The sequence below is a fragment of the Ambystoma mexicanum genome, chromosome 1q (genome assembly GCF_040938575.1).
Source record: "Ambystoma mexicanum isolate Mex_15411 chromosome 1q, UKY_AmexF1_1, whole genome shotgun sequence".
NCBI classification, from domain to species: domain Eukaryota; kingdom Metazoa; phylum Chordata; class Amphibia; order Caudata; family Ambystomatidae; genus Ambystoma; species Ambystoma mexicanum.
In genome coordinates, this window is record NC_090922.1 from 1,502,172,122 (window position 1) to 1,502,193,987 (window position 21,866).

Consider the following 21,866-nt stretch of genomic DNA (forward strand, 5'->3'; position numbering starts at 1 on the left):
TGGTCCTGAGGCTTTTTAGAAAGGCCAGGCAGTAACCCAGGGCTACTGTTTCCAACATCCACACATCAGAAGTAATACTCCGCCATTCTTGCAGCTGCAGTGAGAGTCTGCCTCCAAAGAGGTCTGGTGGGTTAAGGCCTCAGAGGTTTTGAGGTGGCTGAAGCAGCGGCTGGGGGTAAAGTAGCCGTTGCCTGGCAGTGCTTTGCATCTCTCCCTCATCCACCACAAGGGAATCTTATTTGGCCCCTTTGACTAGCCAGTCCTCTCGCTCTTCCAACTGAGGAGTAGAAGCGAAAGGACTTACTCCTCCAAGATGATCCACTGGGGTGAGATGGCTGTGGCTGTCCGATGGCGGCACCAAGGGATTTGGCTGCCGCCCTTGAGGTCTGCAGCTTCTCTAGGCTTTCGTCAGCCTTGCTGCCAAAGAGCTGAGTGCCATAAAAGGGCATGATGAGGATTCTAGATTACATGTGCGGTGCAAAACCAGACTTCCTCAACCACGCAAACCTGCGTATTATCGTACATGCCGCTATAGCTCTGCTGATGCTATCCGCAGAGTCCAGTCCTCATGGTATAGACTCACACATAGCGTCCTTACTGTCTCTTACAATGTATTCAGGAAGCCGTCTCTCTTCCCCTTTCGGGAATATGGTCAGCAGCCATAGCTACACAGTGCCACAGGGTGAATGTAAATTTTGCTAAGGCGTATGTGGTGTTTGCAGACTTGAGAGCCATGTTCCTAGCACAAAATACCGTCCTAACCCAAGTGTAGAAACGCTCATCATCCCTTTCTGGTGGGGTGGTTGGGTAAGCCGCCTGTTTGGAAGAAGACGTTGCTGCCTGAACTACCAGGCTCTCTGGTGTTGGGTACTTTAACAAATGGCTAGGGTCACTACTTGAGGGCCTGTACTTTTTGGTGAGGTTCTTATTTACAGTTGGACTTGATTCAGGAACCTCCCACTTTGCCATAACGCTTTTTTGAATTGCGACAGGAAATGGGAGAATGGGATCCTTTTGTGGACATTTGTCGACAAGATCCAACAGGTTGTCTTGCTGGAATGGTGGAGTAAGTCAGCCCCATCCCAGAAAATCTATAACTCTGGTCATAAGGTGCCTATAAGAGGCACCTGCATGGTCTGCCGGGTCTGGCTTACCAAACTCAAGTTCAGGTGATGTGTCAACATCACTAGCAGATTGGAGATTCTGATATAAATCTTTGAACCTGGACTCCTTTGAAATTAGGCTTTCTGGGGCTTTAGGTGTGCCTAACTCCAACCCAAATGGAGGAGTGTCCTGGACCGATGGTTCATACTCCTCATAAATGGAGGATCAAAGACTTGAAAAAATCCTTCTTTGGCAAAGACTTATAGGATTTTTCAGCTTCTTTAGAAATCGTTGGTTTAGTGGGCAAAGGCGTCAATGTCTTGGACCCCAAAGGCGTTGACTGCTTCGTCAAGAACAGAGTAGACTGCTTCAACGCTGATGGCGTCGACAGTCACAACGCTATTGGCGATGATGTTTGAGGATTTCTTTGTCGTCGATTGAGCCCTGCCAGGGCTTCACTCTCGTTTTTTCATCATGTCGCAGCCTCAGAGGTTCTCAAGGGGTCTCAGCCCTACGTCATGGGCTCAAGAGCACACAAGATTTAGCCTTAGCCCTTTCCATGTCGGTCTTTGATGGTACGACAGGAGCATGGCCTCCGTCTTTCTCTTCCGAGTGGGTTCGGGCCTCCTCCTTGAAGGTTTTTTGCATTTCTTGCATAATTCTTGCCACTCTGCAGGAGTTGAGGATTTGGTTGGACAGGTGATCATCCTCTCTGGAGAGGAATCGGAAGAAGAAAAAGTGATCATTAGTGCCTTTTCTTCGCCTTCTTCGAAGAGGACGAGGAATGGTGGGACCCGCTCCTGGAGAGAAAACGCTTGATCTCTTCCTCTGAGGAGAGTCACTTTATCTTAAAGCACGGTTGGGGAATGTGTTTCTGTGGGGAATTTGTGTTTTAGGGCAAGGCTTTATTTGGTTTGAAAGGCAGGGTTTGGGGATGGTGACAGCTGCACATTTTGTTTTGGTGCCAAGTATCTCTTTATTTTAAAATGAGTTTTAGCAAGGATTTCAGTTGGGAATATTCATTTTAGTAAGAACACCCCTTCTCAGAGAAGTCAGGGGTGAACAGGAAAATCAAGGCACCCCAATTACTTTACATGACTATTTTGCATTTTCCGGCTAGAATAGAGGGTGAAGGCTTCGAATTCCAAGTTCCCCTCTGCGTTAATCTATCTGGGAGTTAATTAAATGAATATACAGTCAAATATGCTAAGGGTCTACACAATTTTAGCCCCCCCCCCCACTAATGGAAGAGAACCCACTATGAAAGCGAGTGGGTGAATTAAATAGATCCCCAGGCTGACATTTTGACATTTGGTTGGACAACCTACTTACTTTTGAAAATCTCTGGGCTGGCACTCGTAGACTGAGCAGGGTTTTGCTTTTAGGGAAAAATAGGGTTCTGGCCAGCACTTCCATCAATGGTCCACAGCAAGACCTCTCTCTATGGTTCCAAGGAGGTTTCATAGCCTCTGTTTTCTAGTTTCCTCAGCAATATTTCCACCCAGATGAAATTTCAGCAGGTATTCTTTGGTAATTTTGGGCAGCCGTCTTTTGGTGATATTTTAGCAGCTCTCCCCCGAAATCTTTTTGCATCTCTCCCCTCACTTAATAGTGCATCCACTTAATATACCAGTGATGACACAATCAAGATTTCAATATTGGGCAGTGCCCTGCAAGAATTCTCTCACATTTGATTGGCCCTTCACTCATCTCCCAACCCTAGAAGCCCAGACTCTCTACAAGGATTGGTTTAGGAGTCTAGAACAGAAATATTGCAACTCTCATTTGAAATTCCCATTTCTTATGTCCCTTTTAGCCAAAAAGTAGCTACATGGCAAAGGTTTGTAATTTATCAATAAATGCCATGAGAAATATATATATTTAATATTCCTCCCCTTTTGATGGATCAGTGAAGCTTACTTTCGTTTCGGCATCTTATTTCCCTAGCATAAAGCAATTTTTTGCTGTTTTTACAAAAAGTATCAGTTATAAATGTGAAATTTACTCTCCAGATCCATCATTTTATCCTCCATCAGCTCGCTAATTCTTACAATCGGACAATTTCAGGGCATCCAGAATCACATTTTAGCTTGCTATTGCAGTTCCACAAGTCGCATGTGGATAACATATTTCAACAAAATCGCCTTGAAATTATCTTCCACAAGTCTGTAACTATAACTGTTCATCAAGTACTAAATAAAATCACATGTCCAATGAAAGTCTATGGCCACATAATTAACATACAACCTTTAGTTTCCCATCACAGCTCACATTTCTCTGCAAGCACGCGACCAGAGCCTCCTTGGCTGAGGAGTAAGGAACAAGTTACTTACCTGTAACCGTTGTTCTCCAGCATGGGTCTGGCATGGATTCACATGCTCATGAATATTCCCCGTCGTAAGGCTGGGAATCCTCAGTAAAGAAAAATCAGTATCAGTTTTGTTTCTGATCTGTCTTTCGTAGTAGTAACCAATCACTGATCTCTGTGTCATACTGACCACAGCCAATGACTGCCATCTCCCTAAGCCCCGCCTCTGGCAGCCATCTTCAGATTTGGTAGCACGTGAAGTGGCAGTATGACCAAGTGAAGAGCCGCAGAGGGGTAGGCAGGAGGGTTCGCATGTGAATCCATGCCAGACCCATGCTGGAGAACAACAGTTACAGGTAAGTAACTTGTTCCTTCTCCAGCATGGGGTCTGGCATGGATTCACATGCTCATGAATATAAGAATACATAGCAGTACACATATGCACAACCACGGGAGGTGGCAAAAGGCTCAACATTAAGCAATACAAAAAACTCAACATTAAGCATCTCTTACCTCCTCACCAGGCTCATCTTAAGCGAACAGGTTGCGCAGCACTGCTTGGCCGACCCTGGACTCCTCCCTGGAATCCCGATCGACGCAGTAGAAACTCGTGAAGGTGTGCGTCGACCTCCATGTAGCCGCCCTGCAGATGTCCAGCAGGGGCACACCAAATAGGAACGCCGTAGTAGCAGCGATCGCTCTGGTCGAATGGGCTCTCGGACGGCCTGGCAGCGGTCGGTTAGCCAACCGGTGGCAGTGCATGATGCAGCCGGAGAGCCATCTGGAAATAGAACACTTCAAGAAAGCCTTCCCTTGATTCACAGGTCCAAAATTCACGAATAGCTGCGATGTCCTCCGAAAACTCTTTGTGCGGTCCACGTAGAACTTCAGCGCTCTAGCTACATCCAGCGAGTGCAAAGTCCTCTCGGCCGGCGACGAAGGAGACGGGAAGAAAACAGGTAACACCAGGGGCTCGTTAAGATGGAAGTCCGACGGCACCTTGGGCATAAAGGAGGGGTGCGTCCTAAGCACCACCCTCGAGGCATGGAAAGTCAAGTACGGTGCTTTGAAGGATAGGGCCTGGATCTCTCCCACTCGTCGTGCGGAGGTAATGGCCACCAGGAATGCAGTCTTCCACGACACAAACTTCATCGGTGCAGAGTGCATCGGCTCGAATGGGGGCCCCATGAGCCTGGTCAGCACCACGTTAAGTTCCCACGCCGGGGCCTTCACCGGCGGGAACGACCAGCACAGTCCTTTCATAAACTCTTTTACCAGTCGATGGGACCACAGGGACGTCCGTCCTGTGGTTCTGGTATATCTGGAGATCGCCGCCAAGATGAAGCTTAATGGAGGCATGGGCTAGCCCAGCCTTTGCCAGCGATAGCAGGTACGGCAGCACTTGAGGGGCCGTAATCCGTAGGGGGTTGATCTTCTGTGCTCAGCACCAGATAGAGAACCTCTTCCACTTGTGACCGTAGCATTTGAGAGTCGAGGACGCCCTGGCCTTTGCAAGAACCTCTCTGCAGTCGGCCGGAATATCGTACCCTCCAAACTCTAGCGCTGCAGGAGCCAAGCCTGCAGGTTCAGCGACGCCAGGTCGTGGTGGAAGATGGCGCCTCCTTCTCTGGAGAGAAGATCCGCGTCCGCCGACAGCTTGATGGGAGGGGACGTTGACGAGTCCAGAAGGTCCGGGAACCAGATCTGCCTCGGCCACGCCGGTGCGACGAGGATCATCCTGCACCGGGACCTCTTGAGCTGGTTGATGAGTCGAAGCAGCAACGGCAACGGAGGGAACGCATACAGGTATAGGCCGTCCCAGGGGAACGAAAACGCATCGCCCATGCTTCTCGGCTGGGGAAACCTGCTGGCGAACCTCTGGCACTTCGAGTTCGGCGCAGTTCCCACTCGTGACACGCGCGCAGCTCCCTGCTGAGCGAGTTGGCGATGGTGTTTCTTTCTCCTGCCAGGTGGAAGGGAACCAGGAACATCCCCTGGGTGACCGCCCAGTGCCACAAATCCTGTGCCTCCTTGGATAGGGCTGGGGATCTGGTGCCTCCCTGCTTCCGTATGTAAAACATTGTTGTGGTGTTGTCTGAAGATCCGCACCACCTTGCCCTTGAGCGACGGGAGGAACGATTTGAGAGCCCAGAACACGGCTCAGAGTTCCAGGATGTTGATGTGCAGGAGCTTCTCCTCTGGGAGCCAGAGGCCTCTTGCGTGGAGATCTCCGGTGTGGGTGCCCCAACCTTCCAGGGAGGCGTCCGTCGTCACCGTCTCTTGGTACGCCAGCGTCTGAAAGTCCTTGCCCGCCGTGAGGTGGGCTCGAACGCCCCACCACTGAATCGCCCGCCTGAATACCTCGTTGAGGGGGACCCTGTCTTCGAAGGTGCCCGTCGCCTGCATCCAACGGGCGTCGAGAAATTCTTGAAGAGGGCGCATCCGTAGTCTGCAGAGGCGAACCAGGTAGATGCAAGAGGACATCATCCCCAGGAGGGACTTGATGGACCTCACCCTGGCCACGTCCGTGGCTAGCAGGTGCTGCACTTTGCCCAGAATGGTCTTCGTCCGTTCTTCCGACGGTGCCGCCAGGCGCCTCCCTGTATCGAGCTTCGCTCCCAGAAACAGGGCCACCTGCGACGGCACCAGGTGGGACTTTTGGTAATTTATGGCGAATCAAAGGTCTGTGAGTAGCTGGACGGTCCTCGCAGTGTGTTCGACGGCGAGTTCCCTCGTCCTTGAGCGGATGAGCCAGTCGTCCAGGTAGGGGTAGACGTGAATCCCCTGCAGGCGCAGCCGCGCCGCCACAGGTGCTAGGCACTTGGTAAAGACCCTGGGGGCCGACTTCAATCCGAACGGCAGTGCTCTGAATTGGTAATGGCGTCCCTGGACGACGAACCTGAGGAACTTTCGGGGACTTTTGAGGATGGGAACGTGGAAGTATGCATCCTCCAGGTCCAACGACGATAGAAAGTCGCCTTCCTCCAGCTGTCCCAGCACGTGCTGGAGGGTGACCATCCTGAACTTTTGTGACCTGATGTATTTGTTCAAACGATGAAGGTCCAGGATGGGGCGCCAGCCGCCCGTCTTCTTCCTGACGAGGAAGTACCTTGAGTACACCCCGGAGCCCCGGAGCCTCGGAGCCTCGGAGCCTCTTCGGGACGAGCTCGATGGCGCCTTTCCTGAGCATCGCCCGTACTTCCAACAGCAGTTGCAGGACGTGATTTTCCTTCCTGGCCACAGGTGGAACATGAGGGCACTTCTTCAGGAATTTGATAGAGTGTTCTCTTGCCAGGGTATCCAGCACCCAACGGTCGGTGGAGATGGACTTCCACACGCCGACGAAATTCGTCAGCCGGCCTCCCACCGGGGTGCTTCGGTGGTGGCCCGAGGCCATGGCCGGTTCAGTGCTTGGAGGTGGTGGCCTTGTCGCCCTGGCCACCTTTCCGACGCGGCGAGGGGCTCCCTGCTTGCCGCGACCCCTGTAGGCCTCCTGAGACGAGGAGCGTGCCGCCTGGCGGTAGGACGACGAGCCACCGCTGGATCCCTTGGAGGCACCCTTTCTGCCTCCGGAGCTAATAAAAAGGGCCGTCGTTGCTGAAGGGCTCCTAGGGCGCGGGCCATCTCCGTGTCCGTCTTTATGGCTTGGAGGGATTCGTCCACCGCCTTCCCGAACAAGTTGCTGCCGTCGAACGGCATGTCCAACACCCTGGTCTGGACGTCCTGACGGAAGTCGGTCGCCCGGAGCCAACCCCGTCGTCGTAGGCAAACTCTGTTGCCCAGCTGGCGGAACCCGGTATCGGCAATATCGGTTGCCACCGTTATGGCGTGGTCCGACGCCACCTCGCCTTCTTGAAGTATTTCCAGGGCCTCGGACCTCTTGTCGTCCGGTAGGAAGTCCAATATGGGGGCCAGCTTAAACCAGAGCTCCCTGTCTTAACGGGCCACGATCGCCAGGGCGTTGGCCGCTTTGATCGTCGTCACCGCCGACGAAATGACCCGTCGCCCCATGGCGTCCAACTTCCTACCCTCGCCGTCCGGAGGGGAATTCGACGTTGAGGCTCCTGACCCTGCCGCTTTCTTCTTCGCCGCCGCCGAGACGACCGAGTCTGGCGTTGGCTGGGCCCTGAGGCACAGGGGAGCGGTCTCTGGGACCCGGTATTTCTTCTCGTACCGGTCCCGTTTGGCTGGTGCCGTGGAGGGGTTCTTGAGTACCGACAGGCCCTCCTCCCAGATGTCATCGATTAGAGGCACCGCGATGACAGTCTTCCTCTTGGCCTCCCGGCGCTGATAGAGGAAACCTTCCTTTTTCTGCTCCTCCGGGCAGAGCTGGAACAATTCGGACGCCCTGGCGATCATGGCGTGGAATGAGCCAATTTTGTCGGGCGGAGAGGCCCGTGCGACGGGAGACCCGTTCTGTCGTCGTCGCCCTCAGAACCCGTCGTCGAGCCCACCGCACCGCCATCTCCCAACTCGTGGGAGGATGAGGAGGGAACTGTAGGCCTTACGGGGGCGAGTGGAGGAGAGGGTTGGGTCCTCCGTCGTTTGTTCTGAGGACTTCCCGACGGGCCAGGTTGCGGGTCCTCCGGCCTGGGCAGTGGTAATCTCGTCCATCTCAGAGCATAAGGACTGGATCGCAGACAAAATGGCCGCCGAGCTATCCTGAGGCCTAGGTTCCGGCTGCGCCGGAAGGGAAGGCTGCTCTTCCTCGCCATCGTCGTCTTCCTCGGTTATGTCCCGAGGATCTTCCTTATGGGATCGAACCTTCTCGAATTGGACTTCGAGATTCCTCACGGCCTCGGTCAGTTCCTCCTCCGAGGCTGACTCCGAGCTCGAGGAGGCTACCGTGCCCCCCCTCGCTTCTTCCATCATGGTGGCCATGACGATGGGCTGAAAAGAGGATTCCCTCCTTGGCGGCAGGGAAACTCTAGTCCCGGAGGCAGTCTCCGCTGGCGGGGTCTCTGCCGGCTTGGCCAGAGTCGCTGCGATCGCCTCTATATAGGCCTTTGCCTGCTGGGTAGGGGCCTTCACCACCTTAGGTGCGTCCCGGGCCTTCTCCTTAAGGGGAGGGGAGACGCCTCGCTCCCCTTCTCCCGAGATCGGACGGGGCTTCTCCCGAAGCTTACCCGGGGTCTCGGACTTCCTCTTCCCTGAACCGGAGCGCTGGCTCGTGGTTGACGGTGCCAGGGAAGGTGAGCCCTGCCTGGCGAACGAAGAGCCCGACCTTTCGGCGCTCCCGGAGCCAGCGGACTCGCGGCGCTTGGCCTGGTGTTGGGCCCCCGTCGCTGTGGTGCCCGCACAGGACTTAGAAGCCCGCTCGGACCCTTTCTTCTTCTTCTCACCCGTTGAGCCCTTCTCCAACCAGCTGGCGAGACGGGATCAACGGTCCCTCATGGTCCGCTCCGACAAGTTCTTGCAGAACTGGCAGTCCTTCTCTACATGAGTCTTGTCCCCATGAAGACAGTAGAGGCATCGCAAATGCTCGTCCTCCTTAAACACATTCTGCAGCCCGCATCCAGGGCAGCTGCGAAACAGCTTGGGTCCGGGTGAAGAACTCGCGTCCTGGGCCATCTCGAAGTAGGCCGCAAATCTTCTGGAATCCTCCAAAAGGTTGATTCGACAAAATCTTCACCCTTGAGGGGCGTAGGAAAATCCCGCAACGGGTAACCGTTAACGGGAGTAGAAACAGTGGAGCTTGAGGCTCGATTAACCAAAAAATGTGAAAATTCACCTGAAAAAGCGCGAAAACGCAGCAAAAGCTCGAGAGCTAAGCACGAGGACTCCCAACACTTGAACGTGCGGTAAAAATCTGAAGATGGCTGCCAGAGGCGGGGCTTAGGGAGATGGCAGTCATTGGCTGTGGTCAGTATGACGCAGAGATCAGTGATTGGTTACTACTACGAAAGACAGATCAGAAACAAAACTGATACTGATTTTTCTTTACTGAGGATTCCCAGCCTGACGACGGGGAATATTCATGAGCATGTGAATCCATGCCAGACCCCATGCTGGAGAAAAGCCATTATACTCTGTTATTAAAAGTTGATGCGATGAGGAGAACTTGATCAGGAAACAGAATGTTCACCTCTGACCTGTAACGCTATTAGGCCATCCTGATATTTGGCACTTGGTCCTGTTACCTGAAGTTGACCACAATTCTGTTTTTAAAACCTATTTGCTTTCATTTTTCCTCACCCAGTGCCTTTATTGCAGTTGTAAATAACTGGGATGCAGGAGCTTCAAAGGAATTCCCTTTTGCAGATCCAGAGGCCAACAGGCTTGCAGTGGGGGGAAGCCATTTTTGCGAATTCTGCCCAGAGACACACAGATTGTCTTGAACTTATATTGCAATCTCACAAACCAGTCTTTAGTCTTTGAAATACTGTGCATTTTACTGATCATGTTTTTCTTTGCTTTTACAATTGTGTTTTCCTTATTTTTGCCCACAGCATTGTTTTTTAATATGATAGCTGAAAGCACAGGCTTGTTTATTTCAGTCATTCATAAAGAATTATTTGCAGTTTGTTTTGCACTGAAAAGTGTCTGAGCTGTCATAGTGCATCGCCTTTTGATGGGTGGCACTGAAAAACGCTGCTTTTCAGTTTCACCTTTCCTTTAACGAAAGATATGCCTTTCAATTGCCAATGCTTGGCCATTCACATAGCTTTTCCTTGCGTTACTTGCAGAACGGTTTGCATTAATAGACCCATTTCAGTATGACATTTTTTTGGGCAGTTTGGCAGGTCATTTTTCCAGTGGGCCTTTCAATTATGTTTGTTTGGGCCTTTGATTAAACCCCACACTGCAGTGCTCTCAGAACAGTGCTCCTGTATTGAGGGAGTGCCACGCTGAGAGCCATGCAGCAGTAGCAGAATTGCTCTCAGCACGGCTCTCCCGAATCACGAGAGCACCAGGCTGAGAGTCATGTGGAGCTGGCAGCTTGCTGTCACACCGCCGTTCCCCTGATGAGGGAGCGCCGTGCTGAGAGCCATTCTGTTGGCGCAACTGGGCCTGGGGGAATGGCCATCTCTGGGCTATATGGAATTCGAGAGCCATACCGGCTCGTATTATCTGGAAATTGCCCAATGGGGGAGTGCCACATCACTCCCCCGGGATATAATCTTATTAATGGCACTTCAAATTCTCAGACACTAGGGACTGCCATAGGTGCCAAAAAAACTATGCACATCTATCTATCTATCTATCTATCTATCTGTGCCTCTTGTATTGCGCCACTAACCCTGAGGCCTCAGGGCGCGCACAGGAGAGAAATAAACAGACAACGAAGAACAGAGTATAACAAAGGACAACAAGGATGGTAGTAACAAGACGGACTCTACCAAAATCAGGAGTCATGGGATGTTATGAAGCAGACACGATAAGAGTAGTGTCAATTGCAAAAGGGTGAGGAGGCCTTACCCATGGCCTAGATCAAACAAGAAGGTTTTCAGTTGTTTCTTGAAGACAATTACTGAACTGATATTGGCCAGATGTTTTGGCATAGAGTTCCACAGGGTGGGTGCCCAGGAATTGAAACTGGCTCCTCCAAACCTCTTCAGCGTAAACATAGGTTGGAACAAAGAAATGTTGCCGCTGGATCGTAATAAACGACCATCAGGTTTCTTTTTTATCCTGGTCTTGAGGTATGATGGGGCCTTGCCATGCAGGCACTTGTACACGATTGACAGCCCCTTGTGGTGCAGTCGTTGAACGGGCAGCCAATGCAGGCTGCGTCTTGCTTCAGAAACATGCATATTGCGCCCAAGTCCAAGCACAGCTCGCACTGCGCTGTTCTGGATCACCTGCAATGTTCTAATATTTATCTGAGATGTACCAATTAAAAGACTGTTACAGTAGTCCAGCTTGCAGTTCACAATTGCAGCCGCTATCAATGCAAGATTTTCTCTGGACAGATAAGGACGGATCTGCCATAGAAGTTGGATGTAAAAGTGGCAAGAAGACTTGAGGAATTGATCTGCCGAGTAAAAGACAGCTGAGGGTCAAAGTATACCCCAAGAGTTTTTACATTTTTTGATACGTGAATAACGGGATGACCAATCAAAAAGTTCTCGTATTTCACATCCAGTTTCTTTAGCCGCTGCTGAGTGCCCACGATGAGCAACTCAGTTTTAGCGTTATTGAGGGCCAGAGAATTCAGGGCCATCCAGTTCTGAATTTCCCTAAAGATGAGATTAATACACTCAAGATCTTTTTGATATTCGCCTGTAAGTTTGATGACTATCTGAGTGCCGTCGGCATAATTGGCAAAATATATGCCCATGGCCGACAGAAGAACACAGAGAAGATGCGAGTATATACGTGAGAAGGGGCGATAAGCATGACCCCTGTGGGACACCACATAGAAGGATGGAGGCAATGGAGAAGGCATTGTCTTTGGTTACTCTCATATTACGTGGGCCTAGGAAAGATTTGAACCAAGTCATTGCTTCTTTGGTGCATTTGCCAACTGATATTACCCTGTCCGCCAAAAGTTGGTGATCAACAAGATCAAATGGGGCGGACAGGTCCAGAAGCAGCAGTAAGGCTGTATTGCCCTCATCAACAATAGCAGCAATATGGGATTTTAAATCGAGCAGTGCCGTCTCGGTCCCATGATTGGGCCGGAATCCAGACTGTTGTGTTGCTAAAATGTCATGTTCTTCAACAAACATCTGATATTGATTATAAGCAACTTTATCCAGAATCTTCAGGATAAAGGGAACATTTGTAATCGGCCGATAATTACCAGCCTCTGCTGGATCTAAATTTTCCTTTTTAAGTAGGGGTGTAACCCAAGCTTCCTTTATATTTTCAGGTACGAATGACTCATGAAAAGACCGGTTGATAAAGGTAGTCACCCAAGGGGCGAGAGTAGAGATGTATTCTTTAAACAGTGTAGCAGGAAATACATCTCCTTTACATGAGGTAGGTTTGAGCCGAGAGACTGTCTCGGTAACAGTTTCTACCGAGACTGAGCTAAAGGAAAAGAGGGTGATCCTTAAGAGGTTCTGTGATATCTGACAACAGAGTTGTGTGCTTAGAAATAAGTTTGACTTGGGCATTGATATTATTATGATGAGTAAGGGTTTTGTTGGTAAAGCTGTTATGAATATCATGACACCAGAGACTATCAGCATGAGGGACAGTAGTCGTAGAACCGCCCTTCAATTCCTGAAGGATGGAAAAAAAACTCTTTTGAGCTTGACTTAGCTTTGAAAATCCGAGAATTCAGATGTGATTCTTTAGTAAGAAGAATAAGAGCTTTATAATGTCTGACGGAAAGTCTGTATAAGGTAAGATTTGTCTCAGTCGGGTGCTTTCGCCATGATCGTTCTAGCTGAAGTTTTTTCGCACGGGCTTCAGTTATCTCAGCTGAGAATGGGACATATGAAGAATTATTTCCCTTCTGTACAGAGGGTTTGAGAGGAGCAAGAACATCAAATGCTGTATCAACTGCAGATCTAATGTTAGATACAAAGACTTCAAGCGACATCGGTTCTTCAAGTGATGGCAACAGCGGAAGGACTGCATCACGGAAAGCATCTTCTGTGATTTTGCGAATATTCCTGGTCATAATAGGTGTATGTGATTGTTTATCGATACTAACGGGATTGTGATCATCTATCTCAAAGCGTATTGAGTGATGATCTGACCAGATACACTTATCCACTACAATATTAGTAATGGATGCGTTCTTGGATAAAACCCAATGTAGTGTATTACCACCAATGTGAGTGGGGATCTTAATATGCTGAACAAAGTGAAGAGATAAGGACTCGGCAAAGGAGATGGACGGTCCATCCGATGAGTAATTAGCCCATAAGTTAAGGTCTCCTATATTAATAATAGGAGAATGTGGTTTACATGCGTTACCGATAAAGGCCAATATTTGTTCTTCGAAAAGAGGTGTATTAATGGGAGGTCTATAAAGAAGTAAAATATTAAAAGAGAATGTTGGTTCGAGACCGAGTTTAAGAAATAACCCCTCGCACTGATCCAGTGCGGGTTTGCTTGATTCATGCAATTTGAGAGTAGATCTGCATATAAGTGCCACTCCTCCACCCCGTTTATCCTGTCTATTAAAGTAGAAGAATAGATACCCAGGTGGAGTAGCCACTTGAAGGGAATGGATAGCTGTTTCATGTACCCAGGTTTCTGTTAAAGCACAGATGTCCACTTGGGTTTGTACTATGAGATCAGCCACCTCATAGCAGTGCTTCACCAATGAACGTGTGTTTAGTAGCAAGTACTTTACTATTTTAACCTTAGGTGTTATTTTAGTTGAGGTGGTAGGGAAAGCATGTAAGGGAGAGCCCATTGACGAGCCCTGCTTAGTTAAAATTGGAATAGAGTTTCCAGGAGTGTGAGGCGCAATTTTGGGTGTTATTAAGGGTGTTATAGTTGCATTGTCGAGTGCTAGCGGGTGCAGCCTCGTTCTCCTGTTCCAAGAGATGAATGCTACAAGGTCGAACCGGGAAGTCATAATTTGACTAGAAAATTGGATCTAATAAATACAAGTGGAAGCAGGGATAGTGGCAGGTACAGGTACTCACAGCCACGAACCGCCACAAACCGGCGCTGACGCGCCCGACGTGTCTGAATGAACGGCGAAGAACTACAAGTCTGATGGGAGTTGTAGTCCCGGCACGCTGCGAGTCAGCAGATAGTGCACAGTGGAGTCGAAGGACTCTAGAAGCCACTAAAGAGCTACGATTCTACTTTTCTGAAAAACAGCAATATTATAAATGAATCAGGTTAGCAGGTATTTTACTGTTAAATGCTATAAATGCTAATCTGAACCTAGAATGCGCAAATTGCAAAGAGCTTTACAATCTAAAACGTAAACTTAGCTTTTCTAAAATATTAACACAGTATTACACAATTATAAAAGCAATTCTGAGCGGAGGCGTGCTAAAATGCAAAGATAATGTGAATGTGTTTATTGACCTGCTTGAAAAACACTAGTTCTGGCAACATCCAACATTCCCACTCTAATAGTTCACTTAGCGGGGCCCTTAAATCAGATTTGGAATGGCAACATGAAATATACCCTCAATATCACAATGATAAACAAACCACAGACCACTCTAATACATACAGTCACTTTCTCCACTAGTAGATATATTTTAGTTACATTTCATAAAACACCAACTGCAAGCATAGTCACATCGTAGCACCGCAAGGACAAAGTAAGGGGGTACGGAAAACATATCTTAGGCCTTGGAAAAATTAAGATCAGTTAAGTGCAAGGGGAGGAGTGCTGAGGATATGAGTAGAAACACACAAGAACATAAATGTGCTTGAAGACACGGGAACAGCGCGTACATGGGGCAAGTGCAACTGAATACAAGACTTCAGAGAGGGATTTGCAAGCGGGGGGTACAGGCCTCAGAATCACAAGACGCTGTAGGTGGGTGCATGAAGGACTCTAGCACGAATTACCTTTTGATAAGAAATTATGCAAACCTTTTTCTGGAGCCAATAAGTTATTTTCCTTGGTACCGCGGACAGATGGGTACACATTCTAGCAGCCGCTTTGTGATCAAGTGTGCGGCCATCATTCTTCTTTTTCCTGAGGGTGCCACCACAAGGTACTTGAAGCTGGTAGACCTAAGGAGTCTGGAATGGGCCAGTAGGGTAGGCAGGGAATTGAATTGCCACAGTGAGCATCTGGCGGGAGAGGAGGGCAGCAGTAACAAGGTTCCATGGCTTCAGTACCTTATTCTAGTTAGAATAGAGTCAACAGTAAGGCGCTTTAGCAGACCCAGGTATAGCCTATTGCAAAAATCCAGTGATGAGACTACCGAGGCAAGAGAGTTCTTATTAATCTCTTAAATCTGCAGTTCGAATGAGGGCATCCCATCAAGTGCTAAACCAAGCCTAGCCAAGGAGGTGATGGTACGGTGACCGCAGAGAGGGGAGAAACAGAGGGGTGAAGTTAAGTATACAGCTTCTTATTGATACGTTCAAGCAGTCACAGCTATCAATCATCTAATTATTGGATCCTGAGTAGGGGAGAGGAGACTCAGCACTTATAATTTGGCAAGCCGCCAACCCTAAACGCACTCTGGGGGTTATCCGCAAAGGTTCGGAAAGCATGCTTCTGATAACGGCACACAACTGCATGAAATTACATTCAAGCCTTTATGTGGGCATCAAAAGAACATTTTAGAACACGCTGTTGTGGAACTTTCATCAATAAAAAGTATCCGATGTGGTGAAATATTTCATAAAGAAGCGAACCATTTATGAATTAAGGAAGGGTATAAACTGAGTTTCAAAACAATAGCCCATGAAGACCCCAACCAAGAGACCACTCTTCAGGTTGGTGTTACGCCCCACTCCCCACCTTAAGATTCCTTAGGCTATTCAACCACGGAAATGACTAGAATTTACAAAATGTAAACATTGGCAGATTTTTACATTCGAATCGGACTTGACATAATATGAACTACCAGTCCCCTTCCAGTGCCAGCTACTTAAAAACCTCCCCCTTCCAGACCAGCTGCTAGCGTTCCATAAATGCAGAAGTTGCTAGTCCTGCGATTTGTACTCTCAACACACGCACATTGTAATAAGACAGATCTAAAGAATATTGAATAAAACAATTGATCAAATGTAATACATTACATGTTTCAAGAATGCCAATGAGTAAAATAGCCCACCAACACAATTACACCTTAGAAAGAAAGAAGGAGCACTTTATCAAGGAGCTGAAAAATCCATTAGTAGCCCATTGGTCATCTGTACATGCCAATTGCCATAGGAAGTGCACGCCACCACTACAGAAAGAAAAAGCAGGCAAGTGTGAGAAGCCACACTGGATAGATAGGCCTCTCCATGCAACCAAATCATGGTGCCTAGAATAAGGATTGTGCTGACATTCCTGTTCCTATTACATTTCTTGTACTCTTTACTCAAGAACTATGTTTAACTTAGTAGGTCACATTCCTCCCCACGTTTTGTGCCTTCAAATATGAATGTACCTTGCACTGTTAGTACCCTCTGCTTTTCGCCATTACACTTTCATCTCTATCTACACACAATCATTGTTTCGATATTCTTTTCATGTCCATCACATCACATGTTGCCAGCGTTCTTGCTTATCACACAACAAGGTTCGTGAATGTTAATTTTCTTATGTATCAAACGTGATTGCCTTCATGTTCAGCACATATTACGTTCTCACCATCAGACAAGCTCCATATTTAACAAGATGACGACTCGACTTTCCACATGGTTCCTAAAATCTCTAGAATCATTGTCTCTCTGGCACTTCAGATGCCAGACTGTTCCGAACCTTCCAGAATCAGGAAGGCTCTTTGATTTACGTATGAAGCCATGTGCCTGACATTTAGAACACTCACCGATGGCTGTGAAAAAGGCAGGAAATACTGGCTCTGAAGGCCACAGACATCAGTTACATCTCAATGATCGGCTGCGTTTCTGAAAAACAAAGTTCCCCTCACCCTCTCCACATTTGGCGTCTGGGCACTCGGCTATGGCATGCACTAGCAAACATTTGGCACCCATGAGCTTCGCCATAGCACCAGGCATGCCCAGGCCAGCTAGAGTGTGTACACGCGTTTGGGGTCATCGAACTCGGCTGTATCATGTACACCACCACCTATGGGGGCTTAGCTGTAGCATGTAATAGGCAGGATAAGGAAGAAAACGCACCTGCAGCGTGTACCAGAAGGTGAGCGTCAAGGAACTGGTCGTTTCGTTGACAGGGTAGTGGCCCGGGATCCCCGTGCAGAACATTATCATGTTCACTAGCGCCAAGAAACTCTGCCAGTGGTCCACCTGGTCCAGCAACGCTCTGTCATAAACAAAAAGTAGACAGTCTTATTAACCAAGTAAAGGCGTGTGGTCTAGGCTCATCACAGATATTTCACAATTAAATTCTCTTCACAACAGTGCGCCTTGATATCCTGAAAAACTATCAAACTTTCCTGGGCCACATTTTATGGCATGTCCATTTCTACATATTTCGCCGATTCCCCAGTCCCCGTCATAGATGTGGCAATATGTCCTGGGCGGCACAGCTTTGCCACCACACCTCCAAGGTGTTGGCTTCTGTGTCCAAGCCATTCGAGCCATGGCACTGCATGGCACACCAAGGGTTCCATGTAATAATGTCACCGCAAAAATGTCTCCTAACAAAAAAGTTGACGGCTTTTCCCAGCGACATTACGTATGGGGGCATTATTAGCAGATACCTCACCAAGCTCGGCAAACATTCCCAGCCCTCCAGGACTAGCTAGAAGGAGGGCTGATAGGTCCTCAACTATTCATTTGACATTTATAGGACGCCTCTTAGGAAATATTTCTCTTTGCTGCACCTTTCCTTCCATTTTTAAGGACCCCCAATCCTTTTTCTTTTCTTTTGGATCCTGTCCTTTGCACTGCCTTTGTTCATATGTTATGGGGAAACTGACATGTCCTTCAGGCTGTCAGTACTGGGAAACATTGCTTCCCTTGGTCTTGCGACTTTGGTACTACGTTTAGTAGCTTGTCATCACTCGTGGTAACTTTTACCATTGAACAATGGGTACACTTTTTGTTTTGCCCTAGACTAACACTCAAAGGATTTGTGGTTACTCTAGGTGTGCTGGACAAGCTGGTACCAGCAGTGACCTTTTATAATTTTAGTGCTTTTCATTTTAGCCTTACTGCGTTTTGCTACCAACTGTGGCTAGTGTCCAAACATGGCCGTGCCACATTGTTTTTTGCTTGTCCTTTGACCATCTTGTCTTTCAGGATTCTTCCTGGTCTGGGAGTCCAGGAAAATCCTAATATGGACTTGCAGTGCCAGAGAAAGCAGAGGCTTTTGTAGAACTACTGGAGGGTTTGCTTGCAGGATGTGGGTTGGGACTGTCTGGTCCCAATCCACAAACTGGTTTCAGTGTGTCTGAGTGGTATGCATGAGTGTTTCCGCCAGTGGTCCTGATTGGACCACTGCTGGGGGGGGGTGTGGGGCTAGTTCCGCTATTGGCTAGTTGGAGTTTTGGCTCTCACTTGGCTTTTAGGGTAAGAAGAGGGCCGCTACACCCACTCTTCAGAGACCCTGGAGTAACCTGGCAGAGCCAAGACTCCTGGCCAGCTGTGAGAGCCATGAAGAGACCAGAGACCCGTCTGAAGGAGGCCTGACGATCAACTTCTGCTACTGTCCTGGAGCAGCCCTGTCTAGCTATTGATCTTCAGCAGTCCTGCAAGGGAGGTGCGACCCGTGGAGGGGAGGTGAAATCCATTCCTGAAGTCTGCTCGCTACCCTACAAAGAAAAGCTTTCGGAAGTGTCCCGGGACTGCCCTGTGGCTGACCAGTTCTGAGTTTGGGCAACCCTGCAGCCGACGTCGCCGTTCAGAGTAGAAGCCTGAAATCTGGGGGATCCTCAGCTTGTCCTACAAGACTTACTTCAGCGGAGTCCTAGCGTCAAGGGGACCCAAAATAGGAGGGAAGGTCTGACTGACAAGTGAGGCCCTTTGTGTCGTCGTGCTGCGTTGTCCACTGACCGAAACAGCTTATCTGTGTAGAGTCCAGTCCTGAGAGGGGTCCTGCATCGTGTTTGTCTGAATTCTTCATCCGAGAGTCCTTGCACCAGCAAAAGACACTGAGCGGAGATCAACTCCCAACCTGCAACCCCTGCGAATCAAAGACTGAGGCCGACAGCGGGAAAAGCAACTCAGACCTTCTTCCATTGACCTGCCAAGTCCCGAGAAGAATCATTTTTCCCTGCATCACAAACTAAGTCGGGACTCTTGGGCACAAGGCCCAAGACAACTTTGGGAAGGACTTGGTTAGGGTGAATTCTCTGTGACCTGTAGTACATAAAACTAATCTGCACTTTTTTTAACAAGAGTTTGATTTGTATTATGCCCTACTCTAGTGACAGTATATTTGCAGTTATGACTGTAGTGTGATACTTCTATCTGTTAAGTCATTTTTCATAGTGATATTTGGCCATAAATAACTAACTATTTTTATGCATATTGTCTAAGTGAAATTTGTTTTTTCCATTGTGTGTACTCATTTTAGATCCTTTACCAGGTCACCACCTCTTGAGACTTATCCTAGACCTCTTGTCACTGCTACATTGAACTGTTTTGGCTACAGCTCCCAGAGTTGTCCCTGTCACAATATAGGTTGGCCTTCTATACATCTGTCCACCAGGCCAGAGTATATAAAATCCGCCCTAACAACGCCTATACACAAGTGTTTCCAGGCGCCACAAGACCAATTGGGGGAGGGGACCATAGGAAAGAAAACTACAAAAACAGCAATAACGGTTATATTGAGCTTGTAACAATCCCACCGGGCAAGTGCAGACAAAGATGTTAAGTCAGGGGGAGAGGGATAAGTGCAAGAGAGGGTGTCCAGAAAAGGGGCAGGGGGATGAGCAAGTGCTGGGGGGGGAGTGGAGGGGGGCGGAGGAGCAAGACTGCCAGTGCCTGGGGGAAAGGGAGGGTAGTGCGATGGACAGGGTGGACCATGTTGGGCTAATCCAGAGAAAGGTGGCAGAGGGCAGGTGCAGGCAGGGGATGTTGAGGACTTGTAGGGTGGGAGGGGGTGTGGCCTGGCCCCTGTAGTATTAAGAAGAGACCAGCCCCATTCAAAGCTGAGGAAAGGTGGAATGCAGCTGAGGAGGTGGAGCTGAAAGTTGGACTTCTTGGCAAGGTCTGTGATGTGTGGCGAGAAGGAGAGAGGGGAGTCAAAGATGATCCTAAGGTTTTTTGCCTCACAAGTGGGTGAGGTGAGGGGACCCAGGGAAGCTGACCAGAGAGCAAGGAGGAAACAAGGAGCAAACATCCCAATGGGAAGCATCTCAGTCTTACTGGCATTACAGCAGAGATCATTGGCAGAGCACCATGTCAGGCAGTCGGGTATGAAGGAGGAGGGGGAGGAGGTAGAGGAAGGCAGCTTGAAGGAGAGCTGTAAGTCACCTGCATAACACTGGAACAAGGAGGGAAGAAGGTGGAGATCAGGTGGGCCAGAGGGGCAAGGTAGATGTTGAAGAACGGAGGATAGCGCAGGGGCAACGTACTAATGGAAGCAAGACCACACAGAGCAACAGAGGTTTGAATCCCAGATCCACGATTAGAAACCGAACTCCAGTATTAAGCATGTTATAAAAAAACAATAACGTAAATAAAGAGTCACAGTGATAGGATAGAGCCCTGAAAGACGCCACAGGTAGGGAGTGAGGTGGAGAAGAGAAAAAGACCCATGTGTACTCAGGAGGGTCTGTTTGAAAGGAAGATCAGCCTTGTCCGTGATGCCTAGGGTACCATGGAGACGGATTATGAGGATGGGGTGGTTGACTGTGTCAAAGGCAGAAGAAAGATCAAGGAGGATCAGAACGGAGGAAGTGTTTGAGTCCAAGTTAGAGAGCAGGTCTTCACAGGTGTTCGAGAGCAGCTGGATGCCACAAAACCAGACTGGTGGCCATGGAGGCAGCCAGCCATTTCAGTGTGGAGGGTCAGTTGGGGGATGACCAGCTTCTCAATGAGTTTGCCCAAAAAAGGGGTGATGAAAATAGGTTGATAGTTAGCCGCGCAAGAAGGGTCAGCAGATGGCATTTTTAGGAGCGGCTACACAAGAGTGCTTGAGAGGTTGTGTGAAGGAGCCTGTGGCAAAGGAAAGATTGCAGAGGTCAGCCAAGGCTAGGGTGAGAGGCGATGTCCTTGATGGTTCTAGAGAAGCAGGGGGGCACCCGACTAGAGGAACCTTCATAGAGTGGACAACTTTAGAAATCCCGTCTGGTGCAATGGGAGAGAAGGAGGAGAGTATGGAGGTGTAGAGGGGGGCAGAGGGAGGCAAGAGAAGGGGTGGGGTGGGAGCAGATGACAGAGGACAAGATGTCCAGAGATTTGGAGAAGTGAGTGGCCAGTGCAGAGCACTTGGGAGAGAGGAGGAGAGAGGGAGGGAGGAGCCTGCAGGAGGATTGGCACATTCCTTGCAGATTTTAAAGCACTAAGCTGTGTTTTGGTGGCTCCAGAGATGCATTCTTGGATATGAGTCCTCTTCTTGGAGCAGATGTTGAGACGGTATTGCCTTTGGAGTAGGCAGCAGACCAGTTTGTCAGAGGATGAGCTAGAGGCCTGCTTCTTCCGCTCTGCAGACTTTCACTTGCCTTTCAAAGCTGCCAAGTCAGAATCATACCAAGAGCTGCCTTGGAGGCAGGCTTCAGGAGGATCCTCATGACGGGGGCAAGGATGTCCAGGGTGTTAGAGATAGAGAAATGGGGGTCAGCTAGAACAGAGTCAGTAGGAGAGTGCAAAGGAAAGGTGGGGGGAGATGAAGGAAGAGGCAAATGCAGCAACTGACATACTTCATCAGTCGAATAAAAGACTGGCAGTGCGGGCGGAGGCATCAGGGGAGACAAGGTGGGAGTTTAACGGTCCGCCTCCTCAGACCTAAGCATGACTAAGGATGTGTAGGGACTGGCTGAAG

The 21,866-nt window shown here is 49.1% G+C and overlaps 1 protein-coding gene across 2 annotated transcripts in view; it reads right to left on the reverse strand.

Moving 5' to 3' along the window:
* The window catches only part of IPO13 (importin 13), an 848,611-nt gene that overhangs the window by 472,588 nt on the left and 354,157 nt on the right, over nt 1-21,866 (reverse strand). For both annotated transcript variants that reach the window (XM_069642404.1, XM_069642403.1), the window contains exon 4: nt 17,093-17,234. In XM_069642404.1, the coding sequence (XP_069498505.1) occupies nt 17,093-17,234 (142 nt within the window). The remainder of the gene's footprint in view (nt 1-17,092; nt 17,235-21,866) is intronic.